Source organism: Phaethon lepturus, unplaced genomic scaffold (assembly GCF_000687285.1).
Source record: "Phaethon lepturus isolate BGI_N335 unplaced genomic scaffold, ASM68728v1 scaffold8185, whole genome shotgun sequence".
Lineage (NCBI taxonomy): Eukaryota > Metazoa > Chordata > Aves > Phaethontiformes > Phaethontidae > Phaethon > Phaethon lepturus.
The window spans coordinates 1-18,160 of record NW_010541135.1 but is presented as its reverse complement, the minus strand read 5'-3'; the positions used below and the strand labels follow the sequence as shown (position 1 = coordinate 18,160).

Sequence of the window (18,160 nt, the reverse complement as noted above, 5' to 3'; positions counted from 1 at the left end):
GAAGTTTGAGGTTCCTTTAACTTTATCATCCCTACTTTCCAGAGTAAGTTTAAATCATTTTGGAGGTAGAATAGTCATGAAAATAGCTGAATTATGTTACTTCTTGCAGTTGTATCACTTAAAATTTTTATTGTGTGATGACATTTTGGGAAGTGCTTTTGGAAATGAGATTCCTGGTAATGAAACATGCTCATATATTTCCAGTTGTGCTTCAGGAATTCCAATAGGTTTGAATTGGAAAGTGGAGAGACACAAATTGACTTCTTGCTGTTTATAATAGAGTTTGGCTTCCTCTTCCTACTGAAAACATATCCACATCCAAGACTGCTGTTGACTGAACATTTCAGTAAGTGGAACATCATGGCAGTGTCCCTGATGTTGACAACATTCCTTCACTTAAGTGCTGATTATTTTTCTTGTCCTCAGTCCTTCTTAAGTGTGCAGTGGTCCCGTGTGCTGAAAGGCCAGCAACTGCTAAAACAGCATACAACTGTGCTAACTAGCAGTTGGGTAGCAGAAGAGGACTGTGTTTGGCTAGAATTACAGCAGATAATTAGCAAAGAAGATTTTCATGACTGAAATGCTGAGGAGCCACTGGTGCAACTGTCTCCACACTTGTCAAAGTGCCATGGAGTAATCTGGCCACTAGTGATGAGGATGTGTGTCTTGGCTGAAAATCACCACCTACGCAGTAGCGCAGCAGTTACAGCTGGATTTGCTTAGTAACTACTCAGGATTTGCTTGCTACATACCCCATATGCTTTTGTTACTGGGACTATACTGGTTATCTGATGGACTTCAGGGATTCTTGTCCTGATCTTTCTTCGTTTATGAAATGTGATGAAGTCAAAACTTAGTGCTTTATGTAGGGCTTCTGATCTTTTTGCTGTTCAACTATGAGTGCTATGGTCCTGCTAAAAGAAGAAGGTGGCTTTGCTGACTTCCCTGAGAGGTGTCAGAAGGTTAATAAATTGCCTCCAAAAGGACTACTTTTACCACAGATTTTTTTTTTTTTAATACTGCTGAATCAGTATTTTTTTTCTGATGTGTTGTGTTGGCTGAACAATGACTGGTGCTTCATTTCACATTTACCATATTGCATTTAACAGTTTTGAAAAACTTGTATTTGGCTACCTAATTAAATTTGTAAATAAATATTTCAGTTTTGGGCAAAGGAAGAAAACTGGTTTGCACTGAAGCCATACCAAGCTCTTTGCGCCTCCTTCAAGCTGTACGTGTGATAGAACCCAGCTACCTGCTGGTCAGCTACCTGGTATACACAAATAGCAGGCAGGTATTTCTTGACAGCAGATGTATTTGGTACTGTAGGGAGCTTAGATCAGAGGGGATGCCACAACTGTGCATCTGGAGTTCTTTCAAAGCAAATTCTGCAGATCAGGAGGTCTGTGGTCTGAGGATTCGGTTCCAAGTCAGGAAGCCAAATTTCACTTTCCCACAGCAGGAAATTCAGCTGATTACTCTTTATGTTTCAAGATAGATTGCTGGAACTTGGCCTTGATCAAAGGTTTTCAATATACAACCGGCAAAACCTTATGCTAACAGTGCCATGAAGAAACTTTCTGATTACCATATTCTGTTGATCAAAGGGTATTTGTATTGGAGATGAATTTTGCTGTGAGGCTCCCAGCTCGGTAGTCTTCATATTAAGTTCTTCTGCATGACAAAAATGTAGGACTTAAGCCACGGATTGTAGTATAACTGGAATGTTTCAGAAATTAAACTGATTGCACGACTGCCTACTGTTAGGGGATTGAGTCAAATTCTTTAAGTGTTTCTATGGGTTCTCCTTCCTCAAGTAAGTACATGTATTCTTCACAGCAGGATGGATTAGCAGGGTAGGAGCTACTTCTCTGAGTTTGTGTCTGCCCTTTCAAGGTATGTGGAAAGATGGGAAAAAAGTTGAAAACATGGATTATATTAATCTAGAATACTCTCAGCAGAATTATTTGTGCTATCAACCAATGTTCATTTTAATTCTTAAGATGGAGAGAGCAGATGTAAATATTTCTTTAAATGGCTCAATCAAATCAATGGATTGGTAAACTTAAAGATGTTTTCGTGTCTTACAGGTGTACAAGAGGTTGGTGTGCTTCCCTTTGACACAACTGGCAATTAGGAGTGTTGGGATAATGCAGTCTGAGGTATTTTTCCATTCTTATTTTCTTCTATTAGCAAAAAAAATAGGATATCCTCACCAGATTATCTTAACTTTGCTAGTACCTACTAATGCTCAAATCTAATTCACTATAAAGTTTTACTGAATGGAACCCCCAGACTATAGTTTCTTGTCTGTGGTTGACAGAAATCTTTACTCAAAGCCTTAATGTTCTATTTATAGCTCTTTTAGTTAAGACTTGGTCAAGCTTCCCTTGTTGCAACAAATTGTGTCCCAGATGTTAGATCAAAAATTGTACAGGAGTTTTACAGAATGTTAATCGTGTGTTTTGCCCCATATGCCTCTCAAGTACCCCGTTCTGGAGCAGCTTGGTGTATTTAAGGTGGACTTGCTGAAAATCCTCTGTGGTGGTCTACACTCAGCAAAGACTTGGTAGAGTTTAGCTGATAGAGTCTCTATCAGCCAAAAAAGTCTGTGGCTGTAGAGGCTACAGCCAGTCCAGCTGTGCAGAGATGATTATTTTTCTCTGTAGTATCTCTTCTGAGTTGCTTGCAGGCCACTGCAAAATTGCACAGAGAGACAGTCTCTCCTGTGTTCTTAGTGCTCCCGTGATGGTCCTGCCTCTGTCCTGCAGGCAAAGTGCAGAGGAATAAAATGGGCAGGGCCTGTGGACTCATGGAGAGAGGACCCCAGGCTGGAGCAGGTTTGCTGGCAGGACTTGTGACCCTGTGGAGGACCCACGCTGGAGCAGTCTGTTCCTGAAGGACAGAGACCCATGGAAGGCACCCAGACTGGAGCAATTCATGAAGAACTCCACCCCATGGGAAGGACTCATATTGGAGAAGTTCATGGAGGTCTGTCTCCCGTGGGAGGGACCCCACGCTGGAACAGAGGAAGAGTGTGAGGAGTCCTCCTCCTGAGGAGGAAGAAGCGGCAGAGACAGCATGTGATGAACTGACCGCAACCCCCATTCCCTGTCCCCCTGTGACTCTTCGCATGAAAGGAGGGACGAGCTTGATGAAAACCAAAGGAAGTACAGTGGTGATGGACCCAGAACTGGCCTCAGCACACAACAATCCAGCACCACACACCGTATCTTCTGCCCTGAAGGAATGCTATGACAGGTGGAGCCCAAAGTCATGGACTAAATGAACTCAGTGGACATTATAGAGGGATGGCCCATAGACTAAGGGAGTGATATCTGTGTGTATATATCAAAAGACAGGAAAGGTGGTGATGATTTATTGGGATGTATTGAAAAGTGTGGGATCTGGGTGTGACACATAGATGACATAGAATAAGGCATGGATATTGTCCTGGTTTCAGCTGGGATAGAGCTAATTTTCTTCTTAGTAGCTGGTATAGTGCTGTGTTTTGGATTTAGGATGAGAATAATGCTGGTAACATAGTTATGTTTTAATAAAGATTAACTGACTTTTGGAAAAAAAGCAGATGAGGACCTTCAGGGTAGTACTAGAATCATAAAATACGTGACACCAAAAATTGTGCTTGAAGGGGAAGAATTTCTCACACATTGTAAAACTTTTCCACAACCTTTCATGATACAGTGTATGATAGCCAAAAGGTGATTACTCACGGAGCTCTGAGATTAAACACAAAGTGACTGGCCAGGGTTATACATGTACTAATGCAAGAAGTAAGGCTTTCCATATCTGTGAGGGCCTCGTTATAACCATTTACATTCTGTGGCATGCATATGAGAAGTCACTTCCTAAAACAAGCTATATTGCTTAGTTATGACCCATTAGTGGGCTATCATTATTTTTTCAAGACCAGTTTCACTGAAGATTTACTTACTAACAAACACTGAAGACCATAACAAAAACGTGGGTTTATTTTGCTTTGCTGGGCTAATATTTGGAGGACATAAAGTATTGCTATTTGGGTCAGATATTAGAGGACATTCCTGGTGCATGCTTGTGGAGTATGCTAGGCAGGGGATTTAGCGATGAAGAATACCAGCAAAGTGTGAAGACAAGTTTAGAATTACTAGCGAGACATTTCAGACTCTTATTCTTGGTAATGTTAGCTTTTATATATTGCAAGAAATTGAAACTGCCAAGATAATTCAGCTGTAAAATGTGTCACAACTATTCTCTTTCGGGGTTGGACACACATTGCCAAAGGTTTTGGTCAACAGTTGCCCTGTCTTGTCTAAACAGTTGGCTATAAAACTGGCAGTAGGTTTGGTATCTCTCCACGGCATCTGATGAGGCTCAGAAGCTGATAATACTGATAGTTTTTGAAAGCTTTGAGCAAAGTGTCTTTCGAAAGATGAGCAAGTCTTTTGACATTCATTTATGTAAATTTGCGTGTTTTTCTTTTTAACCCATAATGCACTTCTTGTTTGGTTGAAACTTTCTTGTTGCTTGAATTAATGCAGTAATTAATTAGATTAGTATTTTTATCCTTTTATCCTGCTAGTCCTCTGAAAAGCATATGGAGAAATAAGGCCAGATGTGATCATGGTAGGGTCACCCTGAGAAGTTAATGGACTTTGTTTCTATACAAGTCCAAGTTAGGGAAAGTTTTCATAACCTGTAGATTTGATCCAGGGATCTTGTCTCGTGCTCACTTGGGAGCTTTTGAGCACTGTGTGGAGGAACATGTGGGCTGAGGTGGAAGTAGGGATAGAGGATTCCCCATTGCACAAATGAATCTACGCAGAGGAGTAACAGAGTGAGGAGGCAGCCCTGAAACACTGGTTCACAATAATCCAAGCAGCTGGGACTGCTGTGATCGGCACCAAGCATGAGGCTGAAGTCACAGAATTGGGATGGGAGCTTTGGGACAGGTCGCCACAAAGCAGCTCTTTCAGGACTGGAGCAGAACAGCACTGGTGAGTCTTCCCTCCCTGATACCCGTGCCTACCACTGAGACGAGCTCAGCCTTCAAGAAGGAAGCTGAGCAGGTGTAGCATGGGATGAGGCAGAGTCCTGGGTTTCCATAAACTGTATGTTGTGTATTTGATGTGGAAGAGGGGAAGAAGGTTTGATCAAGTTGCTCTTGTATTGGTCACAATTGCTTTTTCCATGTATATGGTGGTTCCCGTGGTTCTTTGTACTGTTTCCCTTTTTTCCCCACCAAAAGAAAATAAAAAAATAGTAAGTAGAACCTGCTGACCTTACTATGGAGACTTCATTAATAATCTCCCAGTGGCAAAAATAGTCTGGCTAGCAACCTACATCAATTTTATTCATCATGCAGATGAACTCCCCAGTGGACCCCAGTCCCTGGTCTCTCCCATCACCACAGGAGGATGGCTGGGGCTCTGCAGGTTTTTTGCCATGTTACAGGACAAGAGCCAAAGTGCTAAAGGGATTTCACCAAGTGCTTGTAGGGTGGCTAAGACACAGGACAAATGAGCTTGCAAGTGTCCTAGACCAGGGAATATTGTCAACAGTCAGGCCAACAGCTCACCTGTTAAATGAGGTGGATGCACGCTGGTATTTTCCCTTGTGACTGCGCTTACTGCGTACACAGGGTAGGATGCCTCATACCTTCTTTTCCTACTCCTCCCTTTCCTTGGAAACAATCAGTTGTCTCCTCCCATCCCCCAGTTTCAGAGCAGGGTTAGTCAGGGTATCTCTTCCAGTGCTGGAGTAAATCTAAGCAGCATGTGCTTGCTTTCAGAGGGCAGCACAGCTTGGCAAAATGTTCAGAGCTCCTTCACTCCTCAACCCCCTGTGGGTTTTTCTGGCAGTCCTGCGTGAAAAGAGATTGTGTCTTTCAGGACAGCTCCATCAGACAGTGCAGTCTAATGGGATACTAAAATGCTGGCAACAAGAAGTTAAAGTTTCAAAGCCATTGTGCCTCGTGGCCTCTTTCCAAGCAAAGTATTATTTACCTTTTCCCTTCCTCCCTATGGTAATTAGCAAGATGCTACACTGGAAACAGAGTGGCTGCTCCTCGCTCTCTCCCTCCTACTGATGTGCATCTCTCTTATATTCCCTCTTGAAAGAGAGTCATCATCTCCACTGTTTGAAGAACACCATGCCCCATTAAAAAGTCCACCGGGACCAGATGCACTCACAAATGGACATTTCACCCTGTGCCATTTCCTGTCTCTCTGAAAGACACCCAAAACAAAAATGTCCATTTCATCTCAGGATGATGTGTAAAGCCTCCATGTAGAATTGGCAATGCTGCTTTCAACAAGCAGAAGCCAATCTGCTAGTGAAATTGCTTCAAAAGCACAAGATGAAAGAATGAAATTAAAAATGAGTGAAGTATATTTCTTTGTTTTCTGTCTATTGTGTCCCTTGGGCTTACCTTTTGAAGCTCATTTAAGGGCAAGAATGGTCTCTTCTTAAGAACTGCATGCTGATATACTGGTGTGTTTATTTATCTTCAGAGTGTAGAGCTTTAAGGAAATACAAAATATTGCAGTGTCACCAAAAAATTGGGGATGAGATTTGGATGCCATCAGGTGACAGTTGCTTCCACTGTAAGGAGCACCCTCAAAATCTGTAATACGACAATCTCTTTTTCTCTTATGTAAGTTGTTCCACTAAGAAGTAACGCAGACCATGAGAAAGGCCATGATGTAGCCCATGTTGGGGAATTCAATACCTGTGAGAAACAACTTAGAATCACAGAATAGTTTGGGTTGGAAGGGACCTTTCAAGGTCATCTAGTCCAACTGCCCTGCAATGAACAGGGACATCTTCAACTACATCAGGTTGCTCAGAGCCCCGTCCAACCTGACCTGGAATGTTCCCAGGGATGGGGCATCTACCACCTCTCCTGGCAACCTGGGCCAGTGTTTCACCACCTCATTGTACTTCTATAAGTTGTTTCTCCTGATAGTAATGTACCAATGTCAAAAATATGGATAGCAAGACCAGAAACATCAATCAAATAATGCCTCCAATGAATTACATTGCAGTTTTTTAGAAAATTATCTAATTGTTTCCATTATTTAGCTAGTTTGACTCTTGGAGATAGATAAAAAACTGGATGATAAAGAGTATCAACTGGTAAGGAGTTGTCCAGGCTTTTATACTAAACATTTATGTAACATCATGACTTCTATTTTAGTTTTATCGTACTGTGTTCCATGCACAAAGAGTTTAAATCCTCACTTAAGCTCTGGGCTGCATTTTTTTCCCTTTTCTGTGAGTGTTTTCTCTTGTGTTGAAAGAAAAGTTGTTGGTCAAAATGACTGTCTATCATTTTCCATTATATGACTTAAATACAAAAGTGATTATACAAGCTGGTTGTTTAAACATCTATTTAACCTGAAGATACAACATTTTCTGGCTGATGTGATGAAAATTCATCATCTGAATTGCCAGCAGCCACTGTGGATGTTCAACATGTTTCCAGGCAGGCTGCGCTTTCTAGGGTTTTGTCTGTGGTTTTTGTCTTTTATTGTTATTAAGTAGTCAGGGATTGCATAGGCCCCTTAATGAATATGGATGAGAATATGTATTTAGTTGGTACCGTAAGATGATACGACAGAGGTGGATAGGTTCACAACAGTAAAAAAAAAAAGCCAGTTTCTGATTTCAATTGCATCTTTTTATCTCAGTAGGTTCAAGTGAATTGCACCGGTCTTGTTCCTGTCTAATAAAATCATATTAAAAAATCAAGACAAATATCTGTCTCCAAGACATCTGGGGACTTGGTCAGGTTTATGTACCTACCTGGATTTTGGTCATATATAAATACATAAAAACATTTAACAGTGAAAGTATTACTAAACGTGCTCTGAGTTAACTCATCTATGTAAATTTATCTCTAGGATAAGATGACTGAAAATCCAGAGATAACTGTCTTTCTTACTTACCCACACTATAGTATTTACTTTCTAGGAAGAGCAACTTAACCTGCATGAATCAGATAGAAAGCAGCCAAATGGTGGTGATGGGTGGTGGTTTTTTTTTTTTAAGTTACTGAAATCAAATGGCTATTGTGAAGCATCTATGTAAGCAGTTAGTACAAAGTCTGGCTTACTCATCACATCACAGTGAGCAAGTACTGCTCCGAGTTTTGGATTGTTATAACGCCTGGTCTGCTTAGGAGTGGCCAAAATGGAGGGTGATCTCCATCTGCTTAGTCCTCTCTTCCACTGGAAGAAACTCACATGTTGTCTTCTCAAACCAGCAGCCTGTTGGAAGTTGGTTGTGAACAGGGAAGTTGATGCTCAAGTACTTATCGGTCCCCTCCTAGGAAATGCAACTGCAGTCAGTCTGACTCTTTAATCTTGTAGTGTGCTAGGTTGACATGAACAAAAGATTTCATGTATGGAAAGTGTTTTGTATATTGTCTGTGTGGCTTTATGATTGCTACTTAGCTAGGGCTAAGGCTAGGCTCCTGATTTTATACAGAGACATCTGATGTGACAGTCTCTCATCTTGTTTGTTGTATCTTTAACTCATTAGTTTCTTCCTTGGTGTTCAGCTAGAGCATCTCATACTAAAACATTACCAAGCTTTGAACGCAGTGAGACCTGTGTTCACTCAGTAGTTCTAAAAATAGTCGTTTACATGAGGCAGCTGAAGCAGCATTTTATTTTTTATGTGAATATAGTTGACATTCCTCTCTTCCCTGTTGGAGTCAGCCCTTGTCAGTCACTTGTTCTAACAGAAGCACAGAAAAAAAGTACGAAGGAAGAACACACCCCATGGTCTTAATTGTGGGACATGAATTATGGGAGGGGAATATTTGCCAGGTTTGCTGGGTTTCTTTAAGTGGTTGAATGTGACACAAATAATGCTGACTTTATTGAGATTCTTTATTACTGAGATTTTATTTTATATATCATCTGTAGAAAAACCAAATGTGCCTCAATATAATAGTTCAGCTTCTGAATACTGAGACCAGAGTAATAAAGAAATACATGAATCTCCTCATAAAGCTATGCTGATTTGTACTGTTATGCAAGGTTTTATCTTTCTTCTGATGTCCTGGTAGTTACAGCCCTAAAAGCCTTCAGATGTCATGTATCTGGCATGCCTTGACTGAGTTTAAGCATATAAAGATAAGGATGTAATTACAACAGAGGTTTTGAGCCTTACTTAGTCAAAACCCATCTATAGCAGCAGCTTTATTTGTTAAAAGGCTGAAGACAAAGGCACAGAAACCCAGAAGTAACGCAGCGTCAAACCATTTCAAATTTTTGCGTGGGTTAAATGTCACTTGCAAAGCATTGGTTTTTCAAAGCATTCAGCATAGAAGGTGTTACCTTCACATCCGCACTCTGCAATACACACTCTCCTTTACAGATTTACCAGAGCCTTTGCAACCGAGGCTGAAACATGTTTACTAATGTGCAGACCCAGTGCTTGTGCCATTTCACATGAACTCTCCCCGTTCCTTGGCGGTGCGAGCAGCTGGGGCCGTTACGCTTACAGCGGGAGCTGGTGCTTCACACAATCATCTCTTCTACTGAGTAACTTGTTTTTCAGTATTTTCACCTGCTCTGAACAGGCCAACGACTTCATACAGCTGCACAAGTGGTTTTCTTTGGAGCTAGCCTTCAGGTAGACAGTTATTTTTGTACTCCGAAATACTAAATTGTATGCAGAAATTTCCATTTTGAACACAAGTTTAAGAAAAAAGGCTTTTATTTGTTGCTTTGTTACATTGTTGCAAAATTAATATACAGTTTACAATTACAGAAATTATCGTGCCCCACTTAGAACAGGAAAACGTTTCAGTACCCAAAATATACATGATACAAGCAAATAACCTCCAGAAATAAACACAGAACACTAATAGTACATAATTACAGTGGCTCCTAGGCATAAAGCTGTTGTACAGTATGAAACATTTGTGTATTAAGACGTAGTAGAAGTCAGCTCAGAATATCGAATCCTTGTACACAAAGAGACACATCAGATATTTATTGCAGATTGTACAGTCATCCGCTGGGAAGCTGAAGTGCTTTTTAAGGATCACGTAGGTTCTGGCCAGAATCTGATGTCACATTGAAAGCTTCTGAACTTGCAGAAAGGCACCCATTAGCTTCAAGCACCTAAAACTTCTAAACCCTGACACATTTTCACATTTTCAATAACTAAGATGGCACCAGACTACAGATTTTAAAAATCCTCTTTAAACACATCACCTAAAGTTCTTGGTCATTTCTTCTCCTCCTCCTTATTCAAAAGCTGAATTGCAAGTTTTCTGGCTAATGACTGGAAGGGGTTACTTTTGTTTCAATAGCTTAATCGTTTCTCTATTAATAGATGTCTCTAAACAAATGTTATCTGACCTTCTATTTCACAACAGAACTGGGTAAACTCAGCTGTTCAGGAAGATGCCTTTTGGTGCTTAGAAGTATTTTATTAAGATATCTTTGAAAAGCAAGACTTCAGGGGAGGAATAGCTTTGCCAAGAACATCCTAGTATAGATGCATAGAGAATGACAGTTTTATTATAAGTTATCACAACACGGGGCTGTCAACACAGAGAAACCCATGCAAGGATGCATACCAGGTTTCTTCCAAGAGTATTTCTAGTCCAATTTCAAAAGATTTCTTCTGCCTACAGTTAAGATTTTCCTACTTATGAAAGACGATGTCAATCTCAAGAAAGAAAAAGAAATTACTACTCAGTTTCTCTGGGATTGTTTTAATGGGAAAAGCAGAATCTCAGTCAAAGTTACTAGGAACTCAAGACAGGAGCATTAACTTTCTACATCAAAATCCAACTCATTCGGGAGCAAAGCTTTCATTGACTACAGCAAAAACTGGTCTGCAAATGCTAAGTTCTCTTTTATGGAGAAGCGTATCTGCCGAAGAAAAGTATGCTTTGCGTTGGGTTGTGGCGAATAAAGAAAAGGAAAGGATGGTCAGCATTGAAATCCTCTTCCATAACCAGGCAGAGCATAGCAATGCCAGCAGTGGCAGCTGCAGCTTCCGTGCCTTCCTCATTCACTTCTACAAAAGCCTTGTGGACAATTTTAGAGAGAAAGAGGTCACGTGCCCCTGACATTCCTGACAAGTCAGCCTTGCCACTGTCAAATACATCCAACAAGCCCATAGCGGCTAAATCTGATTTAAGGTCATAGCTTTCTTCTAGCTTAAACTTTGGCAAATGCACATGAACATCAGTGGAATATAGATGCTGTGGACTTGTCCATTCCTGGAGCTTCGCTAAGGTAAGCTGCTTTTCCAGCTAGAATTAAAAAGACAGAGATCATTACATATCACCGGTGTAGAAATATTTCATTTTCAGTAACATTTACAAGGCTTTATAGGGCACTATATGACTATAAAGCAACTCTACAAAAATGACCATACCCATATCTTTGATAGCTCCATATAGATCAAACAAATGGTATTCAAATCAAGTGGAGTCAGTGCAGTTTTTACTTTACTTTACAAAGTAATGCAGACATTTGCTTCTTGCTGCGATGTAAAGAAGAGAAAAACATGCACTGATAGGAACTAAACTCAGTCTTTCTTAAAGTTTATTCTAACTAAATGGAATTACATCATTAAAAACAAGTAACAAAAATAATCATCAGAGAGCTCAAAGAAGCTGATGTGTTCTTTGGTCATTTAATGGAAAACAGTCTCACTACTTTTAGGCTAAGAAAAGAAAGACTTTCAAAGGTAATCAAAGAACAGTTCTGTCATTTAAAAAAATAAGCAAGGCAAGGTAACTCTCATAGCTAAATTTGTTTTCACATGGTTCAGTTCAGCAAGCCAAAGGACACATGAACACAAGCTACAAAACCAGAACTCAACTTCCCTTCCTGATGAAGCACATGCATCTATTCTTTACTGCAGTGCTAGTAGAGCATTGTCTAAAAATATGCTTCATAGATATAGGGCTCTGAGAACATGGGTTCATTAAGGCTTTAATTCTGAATGGCTGAACTCATCCATTAAATAACTGCATTAGCTTAGATGGGTCACCTTCTGCAGTCCGGTGGAGTCATCTTCAATGTCATCAGGTAACAGGATGATCATACTAAGTTCTCCTCCATCATAAGGCAGCTCTAAAACACGGATCTTCACTTCAGGGATATACCCAAAACGAAATTTGTTTTTCTGATACATCATTCTCACTGTCTTTCTTTCATTCTGGATGGATAAAAGGTAACAGAAGTAACAGTTAAGAAAACAGTAATTTAAAGAACTCACAGGAAACAAGCAAGTTAAAAATTGCATTCTTGCCAAAACTCTTCATTATATCAGGTGATTATAAAATTGTCTTCGTCAGACTCCTGACTGCCTGTTTAATAACAGTTTCTTCTGAAGACATAATGAGTTTGTATTATATTTGGTTCTCCTTTGGCTTCAATAGCACATTCCTCGCAGAAACTGAAACAATTTCTTTCAGTTGCTGCACCTTTATATTGTCCTAGCCCCAAAAATGACAATGTTGAAAGTCAACAAAGATCAACTCTGTTCAGCATAAATCAGATGACTGTATACAGTATCTTGTATAGCTGTAAACATAAGCAGACTATAGAACAAGAAAATGGGGCTTACCCAAACTGTGCAATCATTTTAATACAGTTTATCTAGCATCATAAACAGGCACAGTTCTTAGTAGCTGAAACTGCTAGCAGACAGAAACTCTGCTAGGCACAGGCAGGGTCCTAATCTATACATGAGAATCATCTCTGATATTATTCCAGTAAGAGAGAGAACAAATAGCTTGCTGAATACAGAAAAATATTAAAATCAATAAAAAACCCTTTGGGTGAACTGAAAACATTCATGCAAGGCTTTCTGTTTATTTTTTTTATTATTTTATCTGTAAGCAAAGCTTCACTTTAGCACCTATATTATTTGACCTTTTCATTAGATACATACTACCAAGATGTATCTGTATTACCTTATTTAACCGAAATGGCATGTCAGTAGTGTTGGCTTCTTTAAACTTTTCTGACCAGTTCCCTTTGAAATAAATAGCGTTCACCAGTACGAGCCTGGTCATGTTATCAACTGAGCCTTCAGACAGCAGATTAGGGATTTTACCTTCAGAAGGGGCAGAAAAAAGTAGTCACAAAAAAATCTTGTAATAAATTGATGGCATATAAAACACACAGGAAGAAACGGATGACAAAGAAATACTACAAAAATCAAACTACTCAATTCCGTAATAAAGTGTGTTTCGGTACCTGTCTCTTTACTTCACCATACTTTTTCATAGCACATAGTACTATAACTTTTGATATACAGTAATTTGACAAAAATGTAGTATTTGTTGCTTAAACTGTCATGTATGACTCATTATACAAGAACTATAAACCACCCATAGTTAGGATTACTGGATTTAGAAATATGTTTACAATATGAACTAAGACTGTCTAAAACAAATCCTCCAACTCACGAGTATAAATCTCTGTTTAGGCATCTCTCCCGCACTGATCACCCTGAACACAAAAAAAATGGAAGTCTCAGGACTTATGGAACTGTTTAAATGTCTTGCTTAGGTGTTTTCTGGTTCTCTCAGCGCATCACATGAATATCCCAGGGCAAAATTAAACTGGTGTAAAGGCAGCAGAAAATAAAGCCTATTCCCGCTCCCGAAGTATGAAGCACTACCAGTTACTTCATCAACCAAAGCAGTTTACCTTCAGTTTTCTCCTCTACCCACTGGTTAATTTCTTTCCTGGCTTGATCACAAGCCTGAAGAAAATCAACTGTAGCCAAATCAGCTCCATATAATTTCTGAGTATTCGTCAGGAAGTCCTAGATTTTGGGATGATAAGAACAGCTTTCATTGCCTGCAGATAAGCAAACGTGTCTTTGTGATGTAGATAAGGTGCATGTCAAACAGATTATCACCTGCTCTGAGGCGGGCCTCTAACACCGCACTCCCCGAGGGGTTTCTGGAGTTGGGGTTTTTTTTCCCTCCTCTCAGAAGTAAGCCTCATAGTACATCTGTCACGTATACAGCTGATGGGGTGCTTACTGCAGGTGTTGCAATATTTACCTGTCATTCTCCTCAAGCACAGCTAGGATAAAACAAAACTCTCTGAAAGAGCTGAAGAGGGATAAAAACAGCAGCCTAGGTACACACAAAGGTACACACACTTCACACACTGGTGAAGAGGCACATTGTTTAGATATATTGGGCATCCCCTCCCAAATAAATACAGTGTTTTCAAAAATATTTAAGTAATGTGGTGCTAGACCAATGAAAATCCTAAAAACCTGATTGCAACAGACACAAAGCTGGTTGCATCCTACGAAACTGATTGCAACAAACAGAGCTCGTTGCATCCTAAAAAGCTGATTGCAACAGAGTGGGATGTTATGAGACACGAAGAACCTAGACAAGGGATTTTTCTCTGGAGCCCAGGAGCAGCAGAACCAAACAAACAATGAAAAGGATTTGCTGCGTAACATCCTTTAGGTGGGATGCACAGACGCCTGCCGATTTGGAAATGCCCAGTAACGTTTACAAAATATGCCTATAAGTATTTCTGTTTCATAAATACTAAAACAGCTGCGTTTTCCCACCAGGTTCCACCACACCACCATGATCTGCACCAGCATACCGGCAAAAAGCTGTAGGACTTCTCTCCAAAAAGCCGACTGGAAAGCCGTAAGAGATAGGGCGCGTTGCTTCGGTTTATATCCGTAGTCAGAGTCTGAAATCTTGAATGAATATCTCCAACTTTGTCAAAATGAAGCGTCTGCAAAAACAGAAGAGAACTAACTGCTGCTAATACTGTCTTAAAAGAATACTGTATATATCTATAGCGTGGGTCTGATGCAGCAGGTAGGTAGGTTGAAGAGAAAAGAAGAGGCTGCAAGCTGCTTAGAGGCTTCTGTAAACCTCAAAGAATGAATGAAACTGTTTCTTGGTGCTACGCTACCTCTGTCAGCTCCTGGTTTATACATGCTCACAGCTGAAGCTGTTGATCATAACCCCGAGCCCTGTCTGTGGGATGTCTGCAAGCCTCTCCTCCATGGACCGCTGGCCACAAGGACTCATTCCCAGGTGGGGAATTGAAAAGAGAGACGATGCCACAGGGACACTTTAGCTTTCTTGCTTCCCCCTTTGGCCCATGGGAACTTGGGGTTTTGCTTTTCAGAACATACAATCAAAACTAGTACAGGTGAGGTCTTAAGCAAACTTAGGACAATTATCTTTTATGATTTTATGAAAACATAACTGCTTATACATATATATAAAAAAAAATCCAAACTATATCATCTTAATCAAATGCATTGCTGCAGCTTCTCTCTACCAGCACCTTTTTTCCCAGAGGCAAGCTGGCTCGCCAAGGCTTACAGATACGACAGCAGGAGCTGCCAGACCTCATTGACAGGGAAGACTAGACCAAAGCAGGGCCATTCGCATTCAAACTTAAATCATGTATTTCTCAGTAAGGAAGACTGCTGTGAAAGAGCCACTGGATTCAAAGGAAAGCCCTCATTTTATCTGACTGGGCTTTTGGTCAGGCCTTGCTGCCCATGTTGATGCAAGCTGTTGTACATATGAATAGCTGAGCAAAAACATCACGGAGGCAACTAACAATAGGATTATAATCACAGAAACTAATTTCTACATGCCTGCAAACAGCCCTTGACAGTTCTCAATCACTGCCTCCAAAATTAGCTATGTTTTCATAAGTAAAGCACTATGGTATGGGAACATGCATTATTGAACGTGATTGTGCTGAAACACATTTATTTCTCCAAGTTCCTTTAGCGTGATTACTCCTATCCGTAGGTTTATTCTAGGTGGGGCTGTCAGTTTGATTACATGGCATTTATGTTCAAAGTCTGTTTGCACAGGTAGTGAGAAAATGACTATATTGTCTTATTCAGTAAGCACTGCACCACTCAACAGTATAAAACAGTTCCTCCTAAAGTCCAGAATACAAAGGTGAAATTATTCATAGGCAAGTACATGACGATGACTGCAATGAGAAGTCTCACACGCCCTTTTGCACTAGCAGGCGTTAGCCTAACAAAGGGGAAAAGTAATAGTGACCAACTCCCTTTCGTGCAGGAGGCCTCAGGGGAAATGGGCACACTCCTACATACACCATTTTTGCAATTTATAATGAGTTTTTTTAAACTATCCTACCTAACCTAAGCCTATGGTAAGAATAAGCATGCGGGTTCAGCTAATTTGAGGTATCCAAGTGCTGTTATTAAGATACTGATACTTAGGTAGTATCATCATGTATTATCATAGTTGTTACATTTTAAATATAAACCTATTTATTATTATTATTATGTTTCTTACAAAATAACACAGTATTATTAGTAATAAGCGTATCATTTGCAACCTTGTATTACAAAGCAATAGTTCTTTGTCTGTCTGAACAAAAACTAATAAGGCCTTCCTGCTGCAAACTCCAGTCAATTTAAATAGAGAATGATTAATTAATGAAATTAGTTTCCTACTTCAAAAATTAACTGAAATTAAGTGAGAAACAAGGGCCAAAGCAATTATGGAAAGAGGGCTCTGGAGCAGGGCAGGCAGAAGATAACTGTAGAAAGAAGCCTGAGGAAGACTCAGTGAGCATGACAGAAATCTTGTCCTGAGCGCATAAAAAATAATACCCTCCTTTCATTTTCCCTCTTCTAAAACACAACAGTTTTTAATGTAAATAAAATATAAAGCAAGAGATTTTTTATTTGGTTTTTTTACTAACCTCCAGCACTTGGGTCTCTGTATTACCTTTGGCCCCTAAAAGGACCATGGCCAGAGCAGCAGAGACACTGACGGGAGAGAAGAAAACATTTCCTCTTGGATTGGTCTCATTAAACCTTCTGAGCAAATCAAGTGCAAATCTGCTGTTGGCATTACGCAGGTTCTCCATGGTTATAGCTGAAAAATAAGAGAGTCAGTTAAGAATTCTGGGAAACACTCTTCAAAAACCTAACCCAACCTTGTGTGACTCACAGAGTAAAGACTGGGTTAATCTGGTTGCAGCTGGGTACAGAAAAAGCAATTTCATTGTCAGTGCATCTTCTTCTTCAAAAAACATCAGTCACATTGAAAAAGTGTATTTTTTCCCACATAAATTGTAGATCCCAATCTTCCCTATCACACTAACTCTAAAGATGTTATTTTAAAAAAAAAAATTCCTTGCCTTCTACCTTGAATTGGGAAGTTATGTGTGCTGGCAGGATTGCAAGTCAAAGTCTTCTAGTCTCAGAGACCCAGCACACCCTAGAGAGCTCACTCACGCAGCTTCCCCCCCACCCAGGTCCCCTCCCCGAATCCTGCGCGGAAAGCAACCGCTCCGGGAGATTTAGACACCCTTCAGGCAGCAAGCTGCCTGTCTTCACGGCACAAACCGTGCCACAAAAGGCGTCAATCCTGCCAAAAGCTTAAGCACACGCTTACTTCCAGCGGTGTAAACCAGCACTATTTTCACCCGCCTGCTCTGCCGAGAACAAAGCGAGCAGCTGCGCGCTGCACCCCGCTACCAAGGCACCCGAGCCCCAGCGGGGCCCCAAACGCGCGGGCAGAGAGCCCGGGGCGCACGGTGAGCTGAAGGCGACCTACCGGCTAGCGACGCCATGAAGCGAAGAGCAAAACGGACAAAGCTTCAGGGCTGACACCGCGCAGCCGGAGCGGCGATTCCCTTCGGTGAGATGCTCCCGAGGCCCTCGGAGCGGGGTGGGGCGAAAGGTGCGAGGGCTGGGTCAGGTGCAAAAACCTAGGCAAAGGCTAGTGGCAGTGCAGCTCGGTGCTGTAAAGCCCTCCTGCCCCCCCAGCGCAGACTCCTGCTTCTCTTTGCAGCGGGACTTTCGGATTTGGCCGTTTCTATCTCGTTTCCTCAAGGAGTTTGGCTTGAGACGCAGGCATCGGTGCATCTGCCGCCAGCAACCCGGCCAGCGGCACAGTAACACCGTTACAACTACTGTCCAGACCCAACTACATGGAGGAGTTCGCACCAGAATTTGGGTATTTCCAGCAGAGTCTTTCTACAGGAATTGCGAAATAATACTATCTGCTTCCACCGCCAGAAGGATAAACGCCCTGCATCGTTGCAATGCTCTTTTATCTAGCTCTATGCTAAAAAAAACCCCTACCAAAAAAAAACCCAGACACAAACCC

The 18,160-nt window shown here is 40.9% G+C and overlaps 1 protein-coding gene across 1 annotated transcript; it reads right to left on the bottom strand.

The window, feature by feature from the left end:
• Positions 1-10,704: 10,704 nt before the first annotated feature.
• On the bottom strand, positions 10,705-16,913 carry SERPINB1 (serpin peptidase inhibitor, clade B (ovalbumin), member 1). The gene is made up of 6 exons (XM_010287638.1): positions 16,746-16,913; positions 14,631-14,768; positions 13,701-13,818; positions 12,959-13,101; positions 12,031-12,198; positions 10,705-11,284 (listed from the first exon to the last, which is right to left on the bottom strand). Exons 1-6 carry the CDS (start codon positions 16,911-16,913, stop codon positions 10,883-10,885), a joined length of 1,137 nt encoding a protein of 378 aa, XP_010285940.1. The 3' UTR covers positions 10,705-10,882.
• Positions 16,914-18,160: the final 1,247 nt, after the last annotated feature.